The sequence below is a fragment of the Aedes aegypti genome, chromosome 2 (genome assembly GCF_002204515.2).
Source record: "Aedes aegypti strain LVP_AGWG chromosome 2, AaegL5.0 Primary Assembly, whole genome shotgun sequence".
In the NCBI taxonomy this organism is placed as follows: Eukaryota; Metazoa; Arthropoda; class Insecta; order Diptera; family Culicidae; genus Aedes; species Aedes aegypti.
The window spans coordinates 326,786,872-326,810,711 of record NC_035108.1 but is presented as its reverse complement, the minus strand read 5'-3'; the positions used below and the strand labels follow the sequence as shown (position 1 = coordinate 326,810,711).

The following is a 23,840-nucleotide window of genomic DNA, read 5'->3' as shown; positions in this document are numbered from 1 at the left end:
AACCGCTCTGACGACGAAAGCTTTCCTGATAACGATGTTTCGATACGTCACGTGATTTCAGGCGTACTGTATGCGGGAATGATGCTTACCCCCAGTGGACCGAAAACACTGGAGTTCAACTGTCGCTTCGGGGATCCAGAAACGCAGGTCATTCTGCCCCTTCTGGAAAGTGACCTATTCGACGTGATGGAGGCCTGTTGCGACGATCGCTTAGAAGGAGTGGAGTTGAAATTCCGACAGGATGTTCACGCCGTAGGGATTGTCATGGCCAGCAAAGGCTATCCGGAAACGTCTACGAAGGGTTGCGTTATCAAAGGTAGGTTTGAGTTGATTGCTTTGGATTACAGGTCTACTGGCTTGAAAAAGTATTGCAACACTCGATTGAATATTGAATCATCTTGAAAAGTTTAGCACCATGTAAATACAGAAACATTTATAACATTTACGCTATATTTCGAGATCCTGGTCTGCAGCAGAGTTATTAAGCAGAGAGATAGAAAGCTTCGACAAAATGGTTCAGAAGGTCGTTGGCATCCGAAAAGCGAAAAAATTGATTTGAAGTTTTACAACTATGTGGCGCCTGTGAATTTAACAAATTTTGCATTTCCAAGTTCTGTCCACGTATCTTACTCTTCGGAAAATGTGGTTTTAAAAAATCCTTGGTATCCGGAAGATGAAGAGCTTAGTTCGTTATTCTGTCACTACGTGGTGCTAGTAATTGACATACTCAGTATATTCAACCAGGTTTGTCTGGCCCCTTTATAGGATAGAAAGTTCGACTCTTTAGCACAGTTCTTCAGAAGATCGTTTGCATTCGGAATGTGGAACGTCTTGTTCGAGGTTCTGTCAATATATGGCGCTAGTAATCATGTTTTATTGAGCATCCTGGCAAGATAGAATTATCGTGTCTTTTGAGAACTTTCGAATAGTTTTATCCCGAAATCCCAATAAGATAAAAATGAACGAGTCTTCAATAATCCATAAAGTTGTTGGCATCCGGAAAGCAGATTGTTTGGTTAGGCAAAGTTATCAGAAAACTGTTGACATGCGGAAGTCGAAGAGAAAGGTTCGAATTCTACCACTACGTTATCTGATTCACTTCATATTTAAGTGATTCAGGTCTGACTCACTTCATATTCAAGGGCTTCCAGTCTTATACTCGAATAATTTAGATCTGAATCATTTCATATTCCAGTAATTCAGGTATAATTCGCTTCATATTAATTCAAACTTCAGCCCACAGACGGTATGATCAACATTGACTCCGCTCCCAGTTAGTTAAACCGATTATGTTGATGCAACCGTTTGACCGACAGTCAAAGATCGTTGCACTAACACTATATTTCTTCGCATGTTTTGGATGATCTCGTATTCTGTGGCAGTGGGGAAACATTTCTACGATTTTTGGGCAAAAATCGTTGTAAGGAAAAGCAGAATTTTCAAAATTTAAGTAACGGAAGAAATGAATATTGATGAGGAATTACTTTTTTTAATTCACACGAAGTATTCCGTCAAAACTCTAAAATTATGTGAGGTCTCTGTCGGGAATTATTCTGAGCAGTCATTGACATGGGGAATTTTTCCAAACATTCTATCCAGAACTTTTAGTGGTTTCCTCTAGTTGTTGTACTTTGGAGTTTTTCCAGGAACCCATTGGCTATACTAGGAATTCCACCAGAAATTCTTCCTGGAATTTTGCCAGGAATTAGATCAATAATTCCTTTAAAATTTATCCACAATTAATTTAACTAAAAAATCCCCGGGAAAATCCTTCAGAACTACCTTCATAAATCCATCCTGGAATTCTTCCAGAGATTTCTTCAAATATCCTCTACAAATAATTCAGAATTTCCTCCACTGATTCCTTCAACAATCAATCAAAAAAAAATCTCAAATGATTTGTTCAGTAATTCTTCAGGGCTTATGACTTGGCTGCCTCCAAGAATTCCTCCAGAGATTGCTATAACAATTTCTTCAAGACTTCAATTCTTCCAGAAACTTCTCCAGGGATTCCTCAAGAAATTCATCACCAGAAATTCTATTGGGATTTCATCAGGACTTTGTCAGGGCTTTTTCCTTGAACTCCACCAGGAATTTCTTCAGAGATTCTTTAACGTATTTTTTCCTGATTTCTCCTAGGATTTATCCAAAAAAATCCTAGGAATGCCTCAACAGATTCCCCCAAAAATTAAACATTCTTCCAGGGGTTGCTTCAGTGATTCCTATACGATTTTCTCTAGAAATTCGTTCAAAAATTCTTACAGAAATAGATACAGAGATTCACTCCAGCAATTCTTACAGTGATTCTATCTAGAATTTCTCCAAGTTTGTAAAGGGATTCCACCAAGAATTCCTTCCAGGATGCCACCAGGAAGCCTTTAAGAGCCAGTTCGCGAGAGCCGCAACCCCTTCTTGTATCGATGTTCTTCGATAAGGCTGAAATTTTCAGGGATCGTTCTTCTATATAAAAGAAGATGTTTTGCAAAATATTAGATTTTTATTTTAGGGGAAAGTGGGTCAAAATGATCCCCAATGATTTCATGTCACTAAACATGCTAAATCGCAAAAACTGATATAACTTTAGTAAAAGTACACGGATTATGTTGAAATTTGAGAAAAACAAGTTTTTCATAAAAATTTTAGTGATTTTCAAATCGATTTTTTTTCTTGCCAACCGAACTAGGTCAAAAAACTAAATATGACGTTTTGTAGGGCAACTAATGGGCTTTCATTTGAGGTGTAATCCAAATATGCCGTTTCAAAAATTTCCGAAAATTTTTTTTTCTCGGGTACTGTTTGAACTTGAGCTATTTTGCGAGTACCGCAACCCTCTTACCTAGAGAGGTTGTATTGATGTTCTCCGATCGAGCTGAAATTCACAGGATTTGTTTTCCTATATAAAACACTCAAAATAATCCAAATGTCATTGTTACGTGGAAACATACGTGGTTTTTTTCCATCTCACTTTTCACGTAGCTCTTACGGGAATCGTAGGTGACGAAGAATGAACCAATGAACAAATGAACTTGTACCATTCCATCGGAGACACGCGTAACAGCTACGTGATTTTTTCGTATATTTTACCAAGTAGTTGGATGGAGCCTAAGATACGCTCCCGGTAAACTGTACTAAAATGTTGTATAGGTGCAATGCTGCTTTCGCATTGTTATTTTTCAATAAAACGAGTTAAACATTAATTCTTACTTTTATTTATTGAACCATCGATATTTCACACAATGCTGGAGTATCGGAAAATCTGGTAACAAGTCTGGTTTTGTTGTATGTTTTCGGCTCGATATTTTCGGAAATCCTTCGGCACACAATTACAGCCAACGTTTCTGTTTCAGAGAAAGAATATCGGAAACAAGAATAGTTATTTTTAAAAGCATCACAAAGTAAATGTTTACTCACGCTTATATTTAAAAAAAACGGGATAACCATAGTTGACCTGCGCCAGCTCTTCCAATACCACGTACCAATCTGACCCGCATTGCTAGCAAAGATGCGACTCAGAAAAATGGCCCGATGATCTATTGAGAAGTAAAATTCAAATCAATTTAAGCTTTACTACAACAAATTAAAATATACCTTTCAATCAATCAAAAAATGGGAAGTCCACCAAATCTTGATGTTTATTTTCACTTGACGCCATCTTTACAATTGATCACAACACTAAATGAATCGAAGAATGAACACGTTCGGAATGAATTAAAGCATGTACGTAGATTTCACGTAAGGTCGATAGGTTGACGCAGTGAAAATTATCGAAGAAACATATTACTTTCATTTATGAACCGGTAACTGTTACCTTAGTCAGGTAAAGTCAGTGGATGGTTCATTATCATGAACCTACGTGACTTTTCACGTAGTAACGACGTTTAGATTATTTTGAGTGAAAGAAAATATTTCGCAAAACTTCAGATTTTTATATTAGGGGGAAATGGTACAAAATAACCACTTTTTTTATGCAAAATCAATTAAACTGCAATATCTATAGTAAAATCATACACGGATTTGTATGAAAATTGGAATGTTTACTTTAGGTTAAATGACCTTCAAATTAAACATGGTATTTGGAATTTAAAAAATGTTTCAAATCAAAAAAAAAAAATTTTTTTCATAAATTCAGTTTTTTTTTCGAATCGATTTATTTTTTTGTTAACCGAACTAGGTCATAAAACTAAATATGATGTTTTGTAGTCCTGGGAATGGTAATAGTAGTAGACTTGAATTTCGAGAAACTCACCTTAGTTTCTACTAGCTACTGTAGAGTGAATTTCAAGAATTTTCCCAACCCTGCTCTAAAGTTTTCATTCGCGGTGTACCATGGTGAATTAAAGTTCAGACGGTACCAATATCCGGACACAATATTTACCAATAAGATGCTTAATTCAAGGTTAATATGTTTATTTTAATTCTTTCCTTATTATAAACATGATTGATCATTTTACACGCATTCATAATTCAGTTACCATTGACAATTAATTGAAAAAAAAAAACGAAAAGGTTACTCCAGACGAACTTCTATTCTCCGTGGTGAACCTATATTAGTGAATGTGTAGACGAATACACCCAAAACGTTTATACAACTATATTGAATGAAAAATATGATTTTTATATATTTATTATAACATAATAATATACAAAGTTATAGTTTACTAGTTAGCAACACAACGGGTAGCAACACACATGTTATAATTGAGTATTTTCAACTTATATATGACTTGTTTTGGTCATATATCAGTTAATATTACACAATTATAACATTTGTGTTGCTGGGGTAAAGGCGTGATATATTTAGTTGATTTTGAAAAGCTTTGCATGGTTCAATTTTACAATTTCATGTTTAAACATCCTAGTTGTTCGCATTTTGATTCAAGAGTGTCCGGATTTATGATTTGCTACATTTTTCGTTGTAGTGTTTGAACTTAATCAGGTAACCAAGTTACAATGAGCACAATTTTAAGCTTGTCAACTATCTCATAATAATCTATAGTTTTTCAAGATGTATTTATTACTTTTTAAAAAGAAACCCATTTGGCAGAACTATACTTTTCATAAGGGAAAACTGAATCAAAATGACCCCCAATATTTTTGTGTTGGGAAATACACAAAATCACAAGAACTACTGTAACGTTTAAACGAATTTTACACAAAAATATGTTTTTTTTTTGTAGAAATACACAATTTTCGTGAAAAAATGCAATTATCGAGAAAAAAAAAAATGCAATTTTTAACAATCTTCCTCTCTTTTTCATTCTTTCGTGAAATTTGAAAACATCAATGCCATTAAAAGTCAAAATTCCATTCAGATATAAACAATACAGTGTCTCATAGCAGCCATATGTGCAGCCAGTCCAAACTTAGCTAAACTCAATTATTTACAAAATGATCTCTAGCAGACATATCATCATATAAGGTACACACACATGTGGCCCTCCCAATCGATCTCATCAAAACATTACCCAATAAAAATATGCGGTAGTTGATTCCCAACCAAACAGCGTGAGAAGAAACAACGCTTATAACTAAACCACCGAAGCTGCCAACGAAAACAATGGTGCAATGCCTAATTGTTATCCACATCATCACTTTCGCAAGGAATTATCCAAATTCCATGTTTAATTTGAAGTTCATTTAACTTTAAGTAAACATGCCAAATTTTATACAAATCCGTGCATTTTTACTATAGCTATAAGCAGTTTAATTGATTTTGTATTAAAAAAAAACAAATAAATCATGAGTGGTTATTTTGTACCACTTCCCCCCAATACAAAAATCTGAAATTTTGCGAAATATTTTCTTTTGTATAGGAAAACAACTCCTGTAAATTTCAGCTCGATCGGAGAACATCAATAGGTAAGGGGTTACGGTACTCGCAAAATGGCTCAAGTTTAAACACTACCACGAATTTTTTTTTCGAAAATTTGTGAAACGGCATATCTGGATTACACCTCAAATGAAAGCCCATTAGTTGCCCTACAAAACGTCATATTTAGTTTTTTGACCTAGTTCGGTTGTCAAGAAAAAAATCGATTTGAAAATTACTAAATTTTTTATGAAAAACTTGTTTTTCTCGATTTGAAGTACTTTCAAAATTCAAATACCATGTTTATCTTAAAGTTTATATAGCGTAGAGTAATCATGCCAAATTTCAACATAATCCGTGCACTTTTACTAAAGTTATATCAGTTTTTGTGATTTTGCATGTTTAGTGACATGAAATCATTGAGGGTCATTTTGACCCACTCTCCCCTAAAATAAAAATCTAATATTTTGCAAAACATCTTCTTTTATATAGAAGAACGATCCCTGAAAATTTCAGCTTGATCCGAGAACATGAATACAACTTCCCTTGGAAAGGGGGTTGCGGTTCTCGCGAATTGGCTCTTAAGGATTCAACAAATACTGGAAAATAATTCATCAAAACTTCCTCCACGGGATTTTCTATCAGAAATTTCTTTAGAGGTTCCGTTTGCAATTTTTTGACAGGTTCCTCCAATAGCGTGGAGTATTCGAGTATTTTTCTAAGAAATCTACAATCAATTCTTTTATTAATTCCTCCAGTATTTCCTTCAAAGATTCTTCCTGGTATCTCTGGGAGGACCCTACGAAGCATTCGTCCTGGGACTTCTTCAAGAGTTACTTCAAGAACCTACCAGATATTTCTCTGAGGATTCCTAAAGGAAATTATCCATCAATTCCATCCAGTATTTCTAGCAGACATTTTTCCAACGAATCCATTAAAAATTATCCCAGAGAATCCTTTAGGAACTTCTTCAGGAATTGCTTTAAAAGTTCTTTTAGAGATATATTTAGGAATTTATCCAGGGAATTTTCTAGGAATTTCTCCAGCGATTTCTTTGATAATTCCTCCAAGTATTTCTCAAGAAATTGCTCCACGGATTTTTACAAAAAAATCTTCTAGGTGTCATTTTAGGGTTTCAATCTGGATGCATCCAGCATCCAGCATGCTTTGTATAATCCTCTAAGTAAATATCAGTGGAATCCCCGGAGAAACAATATTTTGGAATTTTGTAGAAACTTCATGATGAAATTCCTAGGATAGAGAAAGCAAAAATGTGTAGTTCAATTCTTCACGGAAATCCTGGTAAATTCTCGCGCGGAAATATGGGTGGTTTTACATGGGCCTTTCTTAGCTGTTGGTTAGAGTCCGCGGCTACAAAGCAAACCCATGCCCCCATGCTGAAGGTACCTGAATTCGATTCCCGGTCGGACCAGGATCTTTTCGTAATTGAAATTTCCTTGTCTTCCCATAGAGTATCGTCGTACTTGCCACACGTATACGTATGCGGAAATTGATTAATTCCGCAATGAATCTCTTAAGGAATTCCGGGAGGACTTCCTTAAAGAATTTTTGGAGAAATTTCTTGAAGAATTCCCTAGAGAAGCCCCTGGAAGAAAATTCTGGGAGGAATCCGTAGTTAATAGCCTGATGCAACTCAGAGTAACCCTAAAGAAATTCCTGGAGGAGCTTTTAGAAGAATTCCCGATAGAATCTCCGACACAACTTCTGATGAAATCGCAGAAGGTGTTAATAATGGCATCTGATATTCCTGATGGAACTCTTGATTGAATCTCTAGAGGAACTCCTTATGATATCCCTAGAGGAAATCCTTATGGAATTCCTTGAGGAACTCCTGATATGATCTCTGGAGGAAGTACAGGTGGAATATCTCAAGAAACTCTTGAAGGAATCCCTGGAGGAACTCCTTATTAAAATCCCAGGAGAACTCTGATGAAATCCATAAAGATACTCCTAATAGAAACCCTATAAGAACTCCTAATGGAATCCCTGTAGGACCTCCTGATGGAATTCTTGGAGGTATTCCTACGGATCTTCTTGAAGGACCTGCTGATGGAATCATTGGAGGAAGTCCTTATGAAATCCTTAGAAAAAGTACTATTGGAATCGCTGGAGGAATCCCTGATAGAATCCCTATAGAAACTCCCTAGAAGAACTCCTGATAGAATTCATAGAAGGATTCTTGATAGAATCCCTAAAAGGAATTCGAAGAAGAATCTCTGAAGGAACTCCTGATGAAATCCCTAGACGAACTTCTGATAGAACCCCCTGGAGGAATTCCAGGTGGAATCTTTGAAGGAACTCCTGATGATTCTCCAGGGATTCCTTCTGATGGAATTGCTAGAGGAACTCCTAATGGAATCCCTAAAGGAGCTTCAGGTGGATTCCCTGGAGGAATTCCAGATGGAATCCCTGAAAGAACTCCTGATGAAATCCCTAGATGACCGTCTGATAAAATCCCTAGAAGAACTCTTGATAGAATTCCTGTAGAAACTTCCGATTAAATCCCTAGATGGACTTCCGATGGAATTCATAAAGAAATTTCCGATGGAATCCCTAGAGGAACTTGCGATGGTAACCATAGGGGAACTTCGAATGGATTCCCTGATAGAAGCTCTGAAGGAACTCCTGATGGAATCCTTCGTGGGATTCATGACAGAATCTTTAGAAGCTTCGCTGACTGTGATTGGCTTTGCTTGGCTACTGTAGAGTGAATTTCAGATTTTTTCCCAACCCTGCTCCTGATCCCTAGAGAAACTAGGAACTCCTGATTTAATCCCTGGAGGAAATATTGATGGAATTTCTGGTGCCTCTGAAGGAATTCCTGGATTAATAAACAATACATACATCTTCTTCTTCTTCTTCTTTCTGGCATTACGTCCCCACTGGGACAGAGCCTGCTTCTCAGCTTAGTGTTCTTATGAGCACTTCCAAAGTTATTAACTGAAAGCTTAATGTGCCAATGACCATTTTTGCATACGTATATTGTGTGGCATATACGAAGATACCCTATGCCCCGAAAAGATCCTCGACCGATGGGATTCGAACCCACGACCCTCAGCTTGGTCTTGCTGAATAGCTGCGCGTTTAACGCTACGGCTCTAATTTCTCTTCATTCAATTTTCACTCACATTTGCCTAGCACTGAGATTTCATAAATCAAAGTGATGTACTGTTTAACAGAGTTAGCCTCCATCAAAAAGATCGATATCGGAAAGAAATATTCAGTGAAGGACGGACGAAGCACACAATCGTGAGTTAAAGTTCTTAAACCATTTGGGCTTATTCTACGAGTGGCGTGAGGTGAGAATTGTCGGTCTCGTATAGCGAGGTGATAATTTTCGACTCAAGTGAAGTGACTCACCTTGTATATCAAATGGAGAGTCACTTCACTCGAGTCGAGTATTGTCACCTCGCTATACGAGAACGATAATTCTCATCTCACGCCACTCGTAGAATAAACTCAATTCTTTGAAGCAACGGGAAGTAAACAATGTTAAATGTGAGTGCTCAAGTTCGCTTAGCCTTCCAGATTATTGTGCTATAAACATTCTTTCATGAATAATTTTAACATAAAATTTGCTCCGTAATGTCTTGCCGTAACGCTTTGAGCCTTTAAAAATAAGATTAGGTATGAAAAAAAAACTTTTGTAACATGTAGTTGTGGTTTCTCATTGACGACATTTGAACATATTTAACGATAAAAGAATGTCTATGGAATCCATTCTAAATTAGTGCTTCTGATGGTTACGACTCAAAAAGGACCTAACTCTAAATTGTGTCGCTCTTTTGATACAAAAAAATCGCCCTAGAAACTAGAAAAACCAAATTTGAACAAAAGTTTTGATGGTATCGATAATTAAGGGTAAATACCTTATATATCACTAATTTCCTTTCAATTCATGGACTTACAACATTAAAAGGGCCCTACGATTTTTATAAAACTTTACATGACTGGTTAGCTCAGAATTGATGGATTTTTTGTCTGATGATAATGGTCTGGGGAGCACCGTTATAGGTCTGGTTCACTTCATATTCGAGGGATTCATGTCAGATTTGCCTGTGATTTAAGTTTTATTCATTTCATTTCATATTCATGAATTAGACTCACAACATATTCCAGTGATTCAGGACTGGCTCACTTCATATTCCAGTAAGTTAGATCTGAAAGGTTTATGTTCAAGTGATTCAGATTTGGTTCACATGGCAGCAGGATTGCGCATTAAACTTGTGAAAATATTCCCTTTGGCATGCTTACTAGTGCCAAATATCACAAAAATTTCGAACTAAAATATCCGCCTTCCGGATGCCAACTATATTCTAACAACATTATGGTAAACTCGAACTTTCTATCCTATCAGGACTAAAAAGATCAAGATTGAAATGTTCACTAGTGTCATCTTCTTCTTTCTGGCGTTACGTCCCAACTGATCTTCTGAACAACTTTGCTGAAGACTTGAACCTTCTATCCTATCAAGAATCCGAGATAAAACCAGTTGAAAATGCTAAATTTCACATGATCATAACTGCCACCTAGCCGCAGAACTTTCAACCAAATAATTCACTTTCCGGTTGGTTTTGATCTTTTGAACAAATTTACCAGACATAAACATACTTTCTTTCCAGAAACATAAGATAAAACTAGTTGTATATGCCCTATTTTACATCTTAAAAGGAATTGCGAAACAAACTTTCCCCGAACCTCTAAACCTGCTAAAGCGTTTAGGAAAACCAGGCTTTCACATATAATCTGGATCTCGAGTGGGTTGGGTAGTGATTAAATATTCAACTGAGTGTTGCTTGATTCAGAATCCGTACTTATATAGTAAGATATATCTATGTCCTTTGCAGGTCTGGAAGCGATCGAGAAACGTCCGGACCATCTAGTGTTCCACAGTGGAGTCGGTAAAAACGCAGAGGGCGCCTACGTTACCAATGGTGGTCGAGTTTTGATCAACGTAGTACTTCAGCCGAGTCTACAATCAGCAGCTGCCTTGGCTTCGGCAGCCTGTTTCGACGTGAAGTTCGATGGATCCCAGTACCGGACTGATATTGCTCAGAAGGCATTGAAATAGTAAATTCAATTTATTATATTTATCAAATAACCTACGCCCAATGCATCAAACGATTGGCTATAATTCCTCTGTAGTGGTAGTTGATATCAGAAATCGAATAAACAATCATAGACCGTAGGTCTTCATAGAACCCCACAGTTGTTCATTTCCATGGGTACTTCTGGGAAACCACACAATTTTTCAATTTTTCCTCTCCCAACAGTTCGCAACTGACATACAAAGCCTGTGGAGTTGATCGCGAGGCAGAGAGCGACCTTCTGAAGAGGATCGAACCGTTGGCCAGAGGTACTGACCGTCCAGGTACTTTGAGATCTTTCAAAGGATTTGGAGGCCTACTCAGAATGAAAGAGGTTAGTTATCCAGCGGATTGATCGCACAAACGAAAACATGTTCTCACAAGATTTGTACTTATTCTAGGTTACGTATGAGAACAGTGCCGGAAAGCGGGTCACCTACAATGATCCCGTGCTGGTACAAGGAACGGATGGTGTGGGAACTAAGTTGAAAATCGCTGAGGCCATGAACTATTGGGACAGTATCGGTATCGACTTGGTAGCAATGTGTGTAAATGATGTCCTTTGTGCCGGAGCAGAGCCATTGGCGTTCTTGGATTACATAGCATGTGGTAAGCTAGATGTTCCGACGGCTGCCCTGATCGTGAAAGGTATAACAGAAGGTTGTCGCGAAACCAACTGTGCCTTGCTGGGAGGCGAAACGGCTGAGATGCCTTCAATGTACGAACCCGGAAAGTACGACCTAGGGGGCTATTGTGTTGGAGTTGTAGAACATGACGCGATCCTTCCAAGGGTTGATGATATCAAAAGTGGAGACCTTTTGATCGGACTCCCATCCAGCGGAGTTCATAGCAACGGTTTCAGTTTGGTCAACAAGATTTTAGAGGCCAATGGATACAAACTAAACGACGTTGCTCCATTCAGCAAATATAAACTCTCGTTTGGGATGGAGTTGCTGAAACCCACGACACTCTACATCAAATCAGTGTTGCCAGTTTTACGAAAAGGGCAAGTGAAAGCTTTAGCACACATAACCGGTGGTGGATTGGTAGAGAATATTCCTAGAGTCCTATCGACTGATCTGGCTGTAGAAATTGACGCTAATTGGTTCAAAATTTTGCCAGTCTTCGGTTGGTTGGCTGCCAATGGTAATGTTCCAGACTCTGAAATGCTGAGGACATTCAACTGTGGTATTGGTATGGTGCTTGTGGTACCTCCCAATGATAAGTCCTGGGAATCGCTGAAGGCATACGGTGGCGCAATCATCGGCAAGGTTTTAGATCGCAAATCAACTAGTACTCCACAAGTCGTTGTTAACAACTTCAGTCAAGCGATCGCGGAAGCTTCCAAACCATTCAAAGGTACCAAAGCTAAGGTAGCCATTACATACAAAGACAGCGGAGTCGACATTACAGCTGGAGACAACCTGGTAACGAAAATCAAGCCTTTTGCAAAAGCTACCACCAGAAAGGGTTGCATCGGAGGGTTGGGAGGATTCGGTGGTCTGTTCAGACTGAAGGAAGCCGGATCTTTCAAGGATCCCGTTCTGGTCCTTACTACCGACGGTGTTGGCACTAAGTTGAAGATCGCACAACAGATCAACCAACACGGAACGATTGGTATTGACTTGGTTGCCATGAGTGTTAACGATGGACTGTGTAATGCGGCTGATCCAATGAACTTCTTGGATTACTACGCTTGTGGTCATCTGGAGGTTGACGTAGCCGCGCAAGTAATCTCAGGAATTTCCAAGGGTTGTATCGAAAGTGGAGCAGCTCTGCTCGGCGGAGAAACCGCCGAAATGCCAGGCATGTATGAGAAGGGAAGCTACGACCTCGCAGGGTTTGTTCTGGGCATTGCAGAATACGATCATCTACTGCCAAGAACTGCCAGTGTCACCGAAGGAGATTTCATAATTGCACTGCCATCATCCGGCCTACACAGCAACGGATTCAGTCTGGTCCACAAAGTTATGAGCTACACAGGGTTAAGCTACAACGATCGAGCTCCTTTCAGCGCAACCAATAAATCCCTGGGAGAAGAACTTCTTACACCGACTCGCATCTACGCCAAAGAACTTCTTCCCATACTGAAATCCAATCTCGTAAAGGCTTTGACTCATGTAAAAATCGGCGGACTTGCTGAGAACCTGTCAAAAGTACTTCCACAAGGCACTCGGGCTGAAGTAGACGCATCTCAGTTCCATATTCCACCCGTATTCGGATGGCTGTCCAAAGCTGGAAATCTTTCTGCGCAAGAAATGCTTCAAACATTCAATTGTGGTGTCGGAATGGCATTAGTAGTTGCCAAGGAACACGCCGAAACGGTTCTCGAGAAACTTCAAAGCATTAGAGCGACTTCGATAGGAAGAGTTTTGAAATCCAGCCCGGTTGAACCCAAAGTAACCGTACTCAAGTTCGTAGAATCTCTCAAAACGTCCCAGCTGACCTGCTGTCTTCCCAAGAAACGCATTGCTGTTCTGATTTCTGGCTCTGGAAGCAATCTTCAAGCTCTGATCGACGCAACAAGGGACACAACCTTTGGCATTCGCGGAGAAATAGTGTTCGTTCTAGCGAACAAGGACGGTATCTACGGATTGGAACGGGCAGCCAAAGCGGGTGTCCCGTCTAAGGTTATCCTGCATAAGCAATTCCCAACGCGGGATCAGTTCGACGCAGCTATGTCAGAAGAGCTGGAACGACAGAAAATAGATCTGGTCTGCTTGGCTGGCTTTATGCGTATTCTTTCCGAAGAATTCGTCAAAAAATGGAAAGGTCGTCTGATCAACATCCACCCTGCGCTGCTGCCGAAACACAAGGGAATTCATGCCCAACGACAGGCGCTGGAGGCCGGAGATTCCGAGTCGGGATGCACCGTGCACTTTGTGGACGAGGGAGTTGATACCGGAGCCATCATATTGCAGGAGAGAGTACCGGTCTTGAAGAACGACACCGAGGAGACGCTAACCGAAAGAATTCATCGTGCTGAGCACGGGGCATTCCCCAAAGCACTTCGGCTGGTGGCCAACGGTTTGATCAGTCTCGATAAGGATGGTAAGGTGCAGTGGCATTGAGCCTAAATATGGGTAGTGCAAGGTAGTGGTAGATTATAGCGGTAGGTTTTATTGTATGAAATAGAATATTGGATTTGATAACTGTTTACACTGCAGAATTACATAAATTGAATAAAAATTATAATGAATAATTAATAAATTCAATAAAAAGATATTTACTGGGACAGTCACCTACCCTGTTTTAGACTACATATTACAGATCTTTTGCCTCTTGTATGAATATATGACATTTCAATCGGTTTCCATCTTGGACAATTCTCGGGATGTCTTAGGATGAAACTATAATCATCTTAAAATTGCACTCAGAAACGCTACAGAACCAAAGACAAAACACCTCTAAGCATTGTCTCTTCACACGTGTTGTGAACTCCTCTGATATTTCTTTGGTCGAAGTATTCGACATCTTCCTTGATTATAAGCCCGATGGGCTTCCTACCTGCTATGATGCTCACTGCCTCTTTGAAATCCGCATTATGCAGCCCACAGACGCTCAGACGGTTTGACCAACATTGACTCCGCCCCTAGGGGATCGTTCAAATATTACGTAACACAACAGAGGGAGGGAGGGGGTCTTCCGTAGCGTTATGGTCCATACAAAAATTTTAAGTTTTTTATACAAAAGCTGTTACATGGGGTAGGGAGGGGGTCTCAAATTGGAAAATTTTGCGTTACGTAATATTTGAATCATCCCTAGGTTGATACTCATGTTTGTGCTATGTTTGACCGTGTGTGATGCTGCTTGACAAACCAATTTGACAGTTTGTGAAACCAATTTGACGGTTGGCGAATCGGTCGGCAAAAATTAAGCGAGTTTGATTTTGCTAAACCACCGGTGGGCGGAGCCAAATGTTTGACGAAATGATCGTACCGTCTGTAGGCATGTTGCACGAACATCGACGTTAGCATGACAAATTGAAGCTCCGACGTCCCATGAACTACGAATGCAGATGGGTGGCAACTCAAAATTCGTGAACTTACAAAGAGTCGACGACATGGTGATCTACCAAATCTGCGCTATTGAGTTGGTTCTATGTATTCTACTGGCATTTTCCCAAAATCTTTAACCTATTGCTTTAGCAAATACACCAGCAATTCTACCGGTGATTCCATCAAAGTTCAAAGCGGAATTCCTCTTGGGATTGTACTAGGATTCCCTACAACTAATCCATCAGGATTTCTCCCTTTTAAAGATCTTCCAGGGATTATCAGAAGTTATTGTAAGGATTACGCCAGAAATTCCATTAGAGATTCCACCAGACAAATCAAAATTTCTTCCAGGAATTCCATCAGTAGTACTTCTAAAGATTCAATCAAGAATTCCACGAAGGATTACATCAGGAGTTCCATTAGGGTTTACATTAGGAGTTTCTCTAGGGATTCCATCGGAAGTTCCTCTATGGATTGCATCGAAAGTTTCTCTATTTGAATTTTCTTTAGGGGTTTCATCATGATTTCTAATGGGGATTTCTCCAGATGTTCTTCTGGGGATTCCATCAGGAACCTGGAACTCCTCTAGGAATTCCATCAGGAGCTCCTCTAGCCATTCTATGAGAAGTTTCTCCAGGGATTTCACCAGGAGTCCCACCTGCAATTCTATCAGTTTTTCTAGGGATTCCATCAGGAGTTCTTCTAGGGATTTCATCAGGAGTTCCTTCAAGAAAATCTTTAGGAATTCCTCAAAGGATTCCATCAGGAGGCTTATAGGGATTCTATCAGGAGTATCTTTAGGGCTTCCATCAGTGTCCTTCTGACGATTTCATCAGGAGTTCCTCCAGGGGGTCCATCACGAGCTCCTTCCGAGATTTCACCTAGGATTCTACCAGAGATTCTATCAGGAGTTCCTCGAGAAATTCCATCAGGATTTCTTCTAGGGATATCATAAGGAGTTCTTCGAGGGATTCTATCAGGATTTCCACCAAAAATCTTATCAAGAGCTCCTTCAGGGATTTCATCAGAAGTTGCTAAAGAGATTCCTTCAGGATTTCCTCTAAAGATTACATCAGAAGTTCCTCCAATGATTCCATCAGGAATTCCTTCAAGAATATCTTTAGGAATTCCTCCAAGGATTCCGTCAAGAGTTATAGGGATTTTATCAATAGTACCTCTAAGAATTCTTCTGAGGATTTCATCAGAAGTGTCTCCATCAAAAGTTGTTTTCAGCGATTTCACCTGGACTTTCTCCAGAGATTCCATCAGGAGTTCCTCCAGAGATTATATCAGGAGTTCCTAGAAGAATTCTTTCAGGATTTATTCATGGCATATCATGAAGAATTCCTCTAGGGATTCTATCAGGAGTTCCATTAGGAATCTTATCAGGAATTCCTCCAGGGATTTTATCAGGACTTTCTAAAGGGATTCACGGTATATAAACAAGCCCTTATTTAAACTTCATAGAAATAATGGTAAATATACAAATCACTGTAACTTCTGATTTTCTTGGAGAAATCATATCAGATTTTCAGAGAAGATGCTTAGATATCATATGTTTTGAATGCAAAATGCAAAGTTGATGGTTACTTGGCTAGTTTACAAATTAATAATGATGCACTCCCTTAGCTCAAAACCTTCAAATCATGCTAACTTTCGATTCCCTCGTTAAAATAATTTCAAATTCACGAAGAAGATGCTTGAATACTATATCTTTCGAATGGTAGGTGACAAATTCTTGGACATTTTTTTGCGGTAATAACGGTTTCTGGCACACCGTGGATTCCATCAGGAGCTCTTCAAGGGACTTCATCAGGAGTTTCTCCTGATGGAATTTTTGAAGCAACTCTTGGTTAGTAGTGTTTGATCCTTTGGTCGCGTTGCTTGCTCCTGCGGGGGCGGGTGATGCGGACAGGATCAATCGTGTTGCGCGTCGCTCGCACGGCACGATAGTATATAAGAGTCGCGGATCGCGTGATTAGTGATAGTAGTGTTTGATCCTTTGGTCGCGTTGCTTACTCTTGCGAGGGCGAAGGATGAATAGTTGTACGGCATACAATTCATTTATCGAATAATATCGCAAATCCAGTCAGGCGTGAATATATCAAGGATCGCATCATCAACTAAAGATGACTCCCAGATCCTTACCTTATCCCACTAACCCAATATCCTTTCCATGACAACTATGGAGATGCAGAAGATTCTTCGGTCTCTAAAACCAATGGTTGTCTAACTAACATTCCTTCCCTTCCCCGATGACCGTAAGGACGTGGCCGGCGCCGTTATGGACTTCTAAAGTTTGAGCTCTCGATTTGTGCACATTGAAGAATGGTAAGCTAATCCCAAGCCCCATTCACTTAATCTCTGTGCAACTTCGATTGCTCTGGTCAATCATGGAGTAACAACTACGAATTGCACGGTCATTTATGCTCATGCTCATGGAATTTTTGAAGCAACTCTTGGTGGAGTTTAAGCATGAGTCCTAGGAGTAAGCCCTGGAATAAGTCCTGGTGAGATTCTTGGGGGAATTTCTGGTGATGAATTTCATGAGAAGTAACTGAATTAGAGGAATTCCTGAAGAAATATGTGAAAAAAAATGTTATTGTAATCTCAGGAGGAATACTTGGGGGCTGAATTACTGAAGATATTACTTGAGATTTTTTTTGGATTAATCTTTGAAGGAATCAGTTAAGGAAAGCCGAATAATCAGTAGAGAAACCTTTGAAAGTATCTCTGGAAGAATGTCACCTGAAGGTATGCCTGAAGAATTTCCCCTGGAGGAATTTCTGGTTGAATATGTGGATGAATTTCTAGTGAAACTATCTATAAAATTTATGGTAGAATCCCAGGAAGAATTTCTGGTGGAATCCCTAGTATAATCCATGGATTCCTGGAAAAACTTAAAAGTAGACTAGGAAACCACTTAAGATTCTAGATAGAATCTTTGAAGAAATTACCATAGCCATTCTCATATCGATTACTGTTCAAAATAATCCCCGACAGAGACCACTCATAATTATTAAGATTTGCCGGATTACTTCATGCGAATTATAACTGGAATTCCTCATCAATATCCATTTCTTCCGGTTCCTAAATCTTAAAAATTCTGCTCTTCCTCATTACGGTTATTGCCCGAAAGTCGTAGAAATATTCCCATTCCATATATTCCATAGACTTGCCGAGATCATTCAAAACATGCGAAGAAATATAGGGTTGCTGCAACGAACTTTGATAGTCGGTCAAACGGTTGCAGCAATATAAATTGGTTTGACTAACTTGGGGGCGGAGTCAATGTTGGTCAAACCGTCTGTGGGCTGCGTAAAATACACGCTTGTTGGTTCAGAGTAGTGATCCTTTATACACTGATAAAAATCCACACGCTCGATCTGTGTGTTTAAAATTATGGATCGATTCATGAACGTCCATATCGATTTGCTATGATTTTCTTGCAAACTTCGTGTGTGTTACACATTAAATTCCTTTGTTTTGCTTCATGGATTGATTCATCAACCGACAACAGGGATTCCATATTTTTTCCACATAAGTTCCCGAAGCTTTCTCTTCAGATTCGTATGTGTCAACCTATGGACGCATAGATCATCACTCCAACACGGATTCAGTGTGTTTTGCTTATGGTTATCTTGTGTCATAATCATCATCTTCAAGTTGGTCGATTCATTGATATGAGCAATGAGATTGTTATGATGAAATCCATGAGCTATGCTATCGATTGCCATGTTCAAAGCTTCTAAATTGTTTGTGATCAACCCATGGGATGCATAATGAACTGAATTGCGATTGGACCTCGTGTCGAAAGATAGTCATCATCATGCTTCCAAAGAGAAGAAGCAAATTTTGAAGCTGAAAGTGTTAGATGAAAATTTGTGAATTCGATTTTTCTTTTATTAGTGAAGTTGACCGATATACGAGAATTCTACCTTTCTATAAGAAAACATTGATTATAATGTATAGTTTAGTAGAAAAATCGGATTCCACTAACAGATTTTCCTGGCTTTCAGTTTCGAAAAAAATGGAATATGCTTATCCCTGGCTTCCCAAGTTATGGATTTGCGGCGCCCCGCTTGTTGCTGGCTCACGGGTTTGAAAAAAAAATCAAGAGAGCTTGTGACAAGCAGAGGAGCCTCGGATCCATATTTTGGAGAGCAAAAGTTTTTCTACCAAATTTCTTTTTTCAGTCCCATGGCATTTATGTTCTATAACACATGACTATCTAAAGCTACTACATTTCGAATTCAATAAGCAAATCAGTTGGTTTTCATGATTTAATATTTGGAAATTCATGTTTGTTTCACATGACAACCTAATGTTGATACACATGTTATTATATCGTGAAATCAATGATGAAATCCATATGGCTACCACACTCAAATCATGTGGTTTTCCTCATTGCGCAAATCTATAAGTAAAACACACGACCTTGACGTGTAGATTTTTCTCAGTGTATGAGAGATACGCGAAAGTACACTGAGAAAAATCTACACGTCAAGGTCGTGTGTTTTACTTATAGATTTGCGCAATGAGGAAAACCACATGATTTGAGTGTGGTAGCCATATGGATTTCATCATTGATTTCACGATATAATAACATGTGTATCAACATTAGGTTGTCATGTGAAACAAACATGAGATTCCAAATATTAAATCATGAAAACCAACTGATTTGCTTATTGAATTCGAAATGTAGTAGCTTTAGATAGTCATGTGTTATAGAACATAAATGTCATGGGACTGAAAAAAGAAATTTGGTAGAAAAACTTTTGCTCTCCAAAATATGGATCCGAGGCTCCTCTGCTTGTCACAAGCTCTCTTGATTTTTTTTTTCAAACTCGTGAGCCAGCAACAAGCGGGGCGCCGCAAATCCATAACTTGGGAAGCCAGGGATAAGCATATTCCATTTTTTTCGAAACTGAAAGCCAGGAAAATCTGTTAGTGGAATCCGATTTTTCTACTAAACTATACATTATAATCAATGTTTTCTTATAGAAAGGTAGAATTCTCGTATATCGGTCAACTTCACTAATAAAAGAAAAATCGAATTCACAAATTTTCATCTAACACTTTCAGCTTCAAAATTTGCTTCTTCTCTTTGGAAGCATGATGATGACTATCTTTCGACACGAGGTCCAATCGCAATTCAGTTCATTATGCATCCCATGGGTTGATCACAAACAATTTAGAAGCTTTGAACATGGCAATCGATAGCATAGCTCATGGATTTCATCATAACAATCTCATTGCTCATATCAATGAATCGACCAACTTGAACATGATGATTATGACCAGGCGTTGCAGAATTCGCTCTCATTTGAGAATGAAGCACGATCAAAGCAAGCAAAGAAAAACATCCCATCTGTTGCGGTCCACGATCGTCATTGTATCGCAAGGTGTAACAAGTCTGATAAATGGAAGCAGCGAGCGAGAGCCCCAACGAGAGAGCGATGATAAAATCCATTTTTCTCGCTTGTTTACCGTTGGGGATAGGTGTTTTTCTTTACTGGCACGATAAACAATCCACGAACTTCCAATAACAACAGTGTCCCCCAGGCTTGGAGCATGTTTAGAGGGGTTTTATCATGCACTACTATCCCCCCAATCTGATCAAACTTGTAGCAGTATACGATAAACAGTCTCTCATAATGTGCAGCATGTTATGATAGTTACAGAGAGCGATACGTGAGAGATTCTCTCAATTTTCTCAGGATTCAATCCCTGATTATGACACAAGATAACCATAAGCAAAACACACTGAATCCGTGTTGGAGTGATGATCTATGCGTCCATAGGTTGACACATACGAATCTGAAGAGAAAGCTTCGGGAACTTATGTGGAAAAAATATGGAATCCCTGTTGTCGGTTGATGAATCAATCCATGAAGCAAAACAAAGGAATTTAATGTGTAACACACACGAAGTTTGCAAGAAAATCATAGCAAATCGATATGGACGTTCATGAATCGATCCATAATTTTAAACACACAGATCGAGCGTGTGGATTTTTATCAGTGTAAAATTGAATGATATTTGGCAACAGACCAGCAGTGCTGAATTTACTCGGCGTCAACAATAATATTGTAACACGGACATGACTTCCTCATTGCTAAAAATTGTAATTTGTTTCGTTATAGACTTTGGAGCTACATTTCCAAACTAATAAACAGCACAAAAAATCAACAAAAAGTAATGCACTGACAAAATTTCAAAACAGGAAAATATTTCATATTTTTTTCTATGCAAAACAACTTTCGCCGAAATAATTTCAAGCGGATTACATTACTCCTCAAGAAAAGTCCAAAACAAACATAACGCATGTTCGTTTGGCTCCCGCTTTGACAGCTCTCGCTGCTCGATTGGCTCACACTTTGACAGAATTGTCAGCTTCCGCGAATCTCTTATAAAGGATCACTAGTTCAGAGCATATTAGCATATTATAATTGCTTTCCAACCGCTTTAGCGTTCTAAGCGCTTTGTGCCAAATTGATTCCCAATCCTCGAAGGTTTGTTATATATTTATTGTATAATTTGAAATTGTGGTTGTATTACAGGATGGCGACCTTATTGGAAAGGTGAAAGATGATATGACTATTTTTTTTTCTCAAGAGCACAACATGAGTCTTCGTTTATTTGATTTGTGTTAATTTGTTTTATTGAAATACAAATTTATGACATGTGTTCCGCATAGGAAAATGCTAAAAGCAAATAAATTTTGACATTGAACGGCACTTTTGACCAACCAGTCTTCATAATTCTTTCTAGAACTTTGTCCAAAAAAGGCGATCGCTAACGATTCAAAAATAATCGATATCGAACGCTATCGAAAATCACTAACTGGGCTGTTCTTAAGATGATTATAGAACGAAGCCACAACTCAAATTTTCAAGAGCACAAGACTTGAGAACCAAACAGCGTTCCGCGTTGAAAATTTATCCCATTGGTCACCACCAGCAAGCAAGTAATTTGATTGATTTACAACGCGAACTGTTGTCAGATTCTCCAGTCTTGTGCACTTGAAAATTTAAAATTTGGCTTCGTTTTATAATCACCTTAAGACATGTCATTAAGAAAATGAAATCCTTAACAACATTTTAGAATTCTCTCGTAAATAATGTCATTGCAAAATATGTTTATAGGGAGGTCTGTACAGAAAACTCGTCTCGAGACAAAACAGTGGTCTTCAGATTAGTTAAACGTGAAACATATGCCATTTCAACCAACATGAATTACCCTCAAATAGCCTAACAGTGCAAAGCGATATTCAAGAAGAAGACTTGGGATATTTTCTTGGGACCCCTAACGTTGCAGGAGAAAAACATCGCCCAAAAAAGACGAAGATAAGCCTTCCGAGCTGACATACATTCGATGAGCAATGAACATTGCATAGATAGGAGTTTTCTCATAAAACGAACACACGATCATTTGGCCCAATAAAACGTATTCATAAGATTCTAATTTTAACATAGAACAATCGTTACAATTTTACGCTTATACTCTACCTTAATATTCGATGCGTTCTATCGCCAACTGGAGAACGACGACCCGCCGAACTGGGGTGGCTTTTCTGCCTGCTGCTGCGCCAGATTGCCGAAGGACACTCCGGACGAGGAAGATCCCAGCTGTTCAAACAGATTATTAGATTGGCTAGACGGGCTCAACGGTGCCTGTCCGAATCCGCTTGAGCCCCCAAACATCGGTTTACTGCCAAAGGACGGAGATCCTCCGAACACAGCACTACCGCCGAATGCCGGTGCTCCACCGAACGATGGCGTTCCTCCGAATGCTGGTGTTCCACCAAAGGCAGGTTTGTTGAACGCGGACGTACCGGGAGAGCCGAATCCACTCTGCGCTACGCTACCGGTCGTAGGGGTACTGAATGCCCCACCACCACCACCGACCGGTGTTGGTGACCCAAAACTGTGGGAAATGAAATCAACGTTAATATTTAAGATGTGGATCAAATCACAGGGCTGGTAGCAACTGAACGTCTTAAAAATATGAGGCATGAGAAAAAAACCTAATTCGAAATTTTTTACATCATGGGAAGACTTAATATAAAATCCATCATTTTTTTAGAATTTATAGATCCCCCTTCCTTCCCGCTTTTACCAATGCCTAATACATGCGTAGTCACACTTTCGTAGAATTATACTCCCTCCCTCCCCCAAATGACGGACGTCATTATTGAATGTTCCCTTATCACTAACGCTTGATTTTTTCCGCGATTAAGCCAATCGGTCATTCGGTCAAATGGCCATTATGTCAAACAGGGTAGAGCCCTTTTATGGACTCCCAAAGGAATCTCTCCGAGAAATTCGTTCAAGGTAACTTCTACCATTTTACCTGGATTTTTCAAATGATTATCCCAGAAATTACTACAATTATTCGCCCAGGAATTCCATTAAAGATTCTTCTTGAAATTTATCAACAAACACTCATGTTCTACAGGAATTTATCCAGTGATTCTTCTATCGATTTCTATAAGGTATATGTCATCTTCAATAACAAAACCAATTATTTTTGTACGAATACCTTCAAAAATTACTCCATAGATTCCATCTATTCGTATACTTCCCAAGGAAGTCCTTAACCCGTATAGGCCTGAGTGAAAGCAAAAATTCTAAAACCCTCACCGCTTAGCGAGTTTTTAATGGATTCAAATGATTTTTTGTCAGTATACTGGCACACATATCTAGTTTCTAGAAGTAGACAGAAGAACGCGGAAATACTCGTTTGGTCGGAATTATTTCGGTGGATCCCTGGGTCAGGTCGGGTGATAAGGGTACTGTGCGTGTGTGCCCCTGGAGGTAGGCAAATTTCAAGTCACAGATAAATTCCGGAATCGGTTTTAATGTGGCCACTACATGACGGAATTTAAAGAAAATTGCATCAGTGTAAACCTTTTGAGAAACG

General features: G+C 39.0%; 2 protein-coding genes and 1 long non-coding RNA gene across 3 annotated transcripts in view; 1 reads left to right on the top strand and 2 right to left on the bottom strand.

Annotated features, from left to right (window-relative positions):
* The window catches only part of LOC5573654 (trifunctional purine biosynthetic protein adenosine-3), a 34,695-nt gene extending 20,537 nt beyond the window's left edge, over positions 1-14,158 (top strand). Inside the window, exons 4-7 of the mRNA XM_001660928.2 lie at positions 62-316; positions 10,678-10,900; positions 11,104-11,251; positions 11,319-14,158. Coding sequence (XP_001660978.1) covers positions 62-316; positions 10,678-10,900; positions 11,104-11,251; positions 11,319-13,988 — 3,296 coding nt within the window. The 3' untranslated portion in view covers positions 13,989-14,158. The remainder of the gene's footprint in view (positions 1-61; positions 317-10,677; positions 10,901-11,103; positions 11,252-11,318) is intronic.
* On the bottom strand, positions 3,194-3,835 carry LOC110676768. Its single transcript, XR_002500704.1, has 3 exons — positions 3,589-3,835; positions 3,412-3,530; positions 3,194-3,338 (listed from the first exon to the last, which is right to left on the bottom strand). It is a non-coding gene; the product is annotated as an uncharacterized LOC110676768 (long non-coding RNA).
* An 8,190-nt stretch (positions 14,159-22,348) lies between the features above and the next one.
* The window catches only part of LOC5565120 (nuclear pore complex protein Nup214), a 32,405-nt gene continuing 30,913 nt past the window's right edge, over positions 22,349-23,840 (bottom strand). Inside the window, exon 5 of the mRNA XM_001649417.2 lies at positions 22,349-22,844. Coding sequence (XP_001649467.1) covers positions 22,445-22,844 — 400 coding nt within the window. The 3' untranslated portion in view covers positions 22,349-22,444. The remainder of the gene's footprint in view (positions 22,845-23,840) is intronic.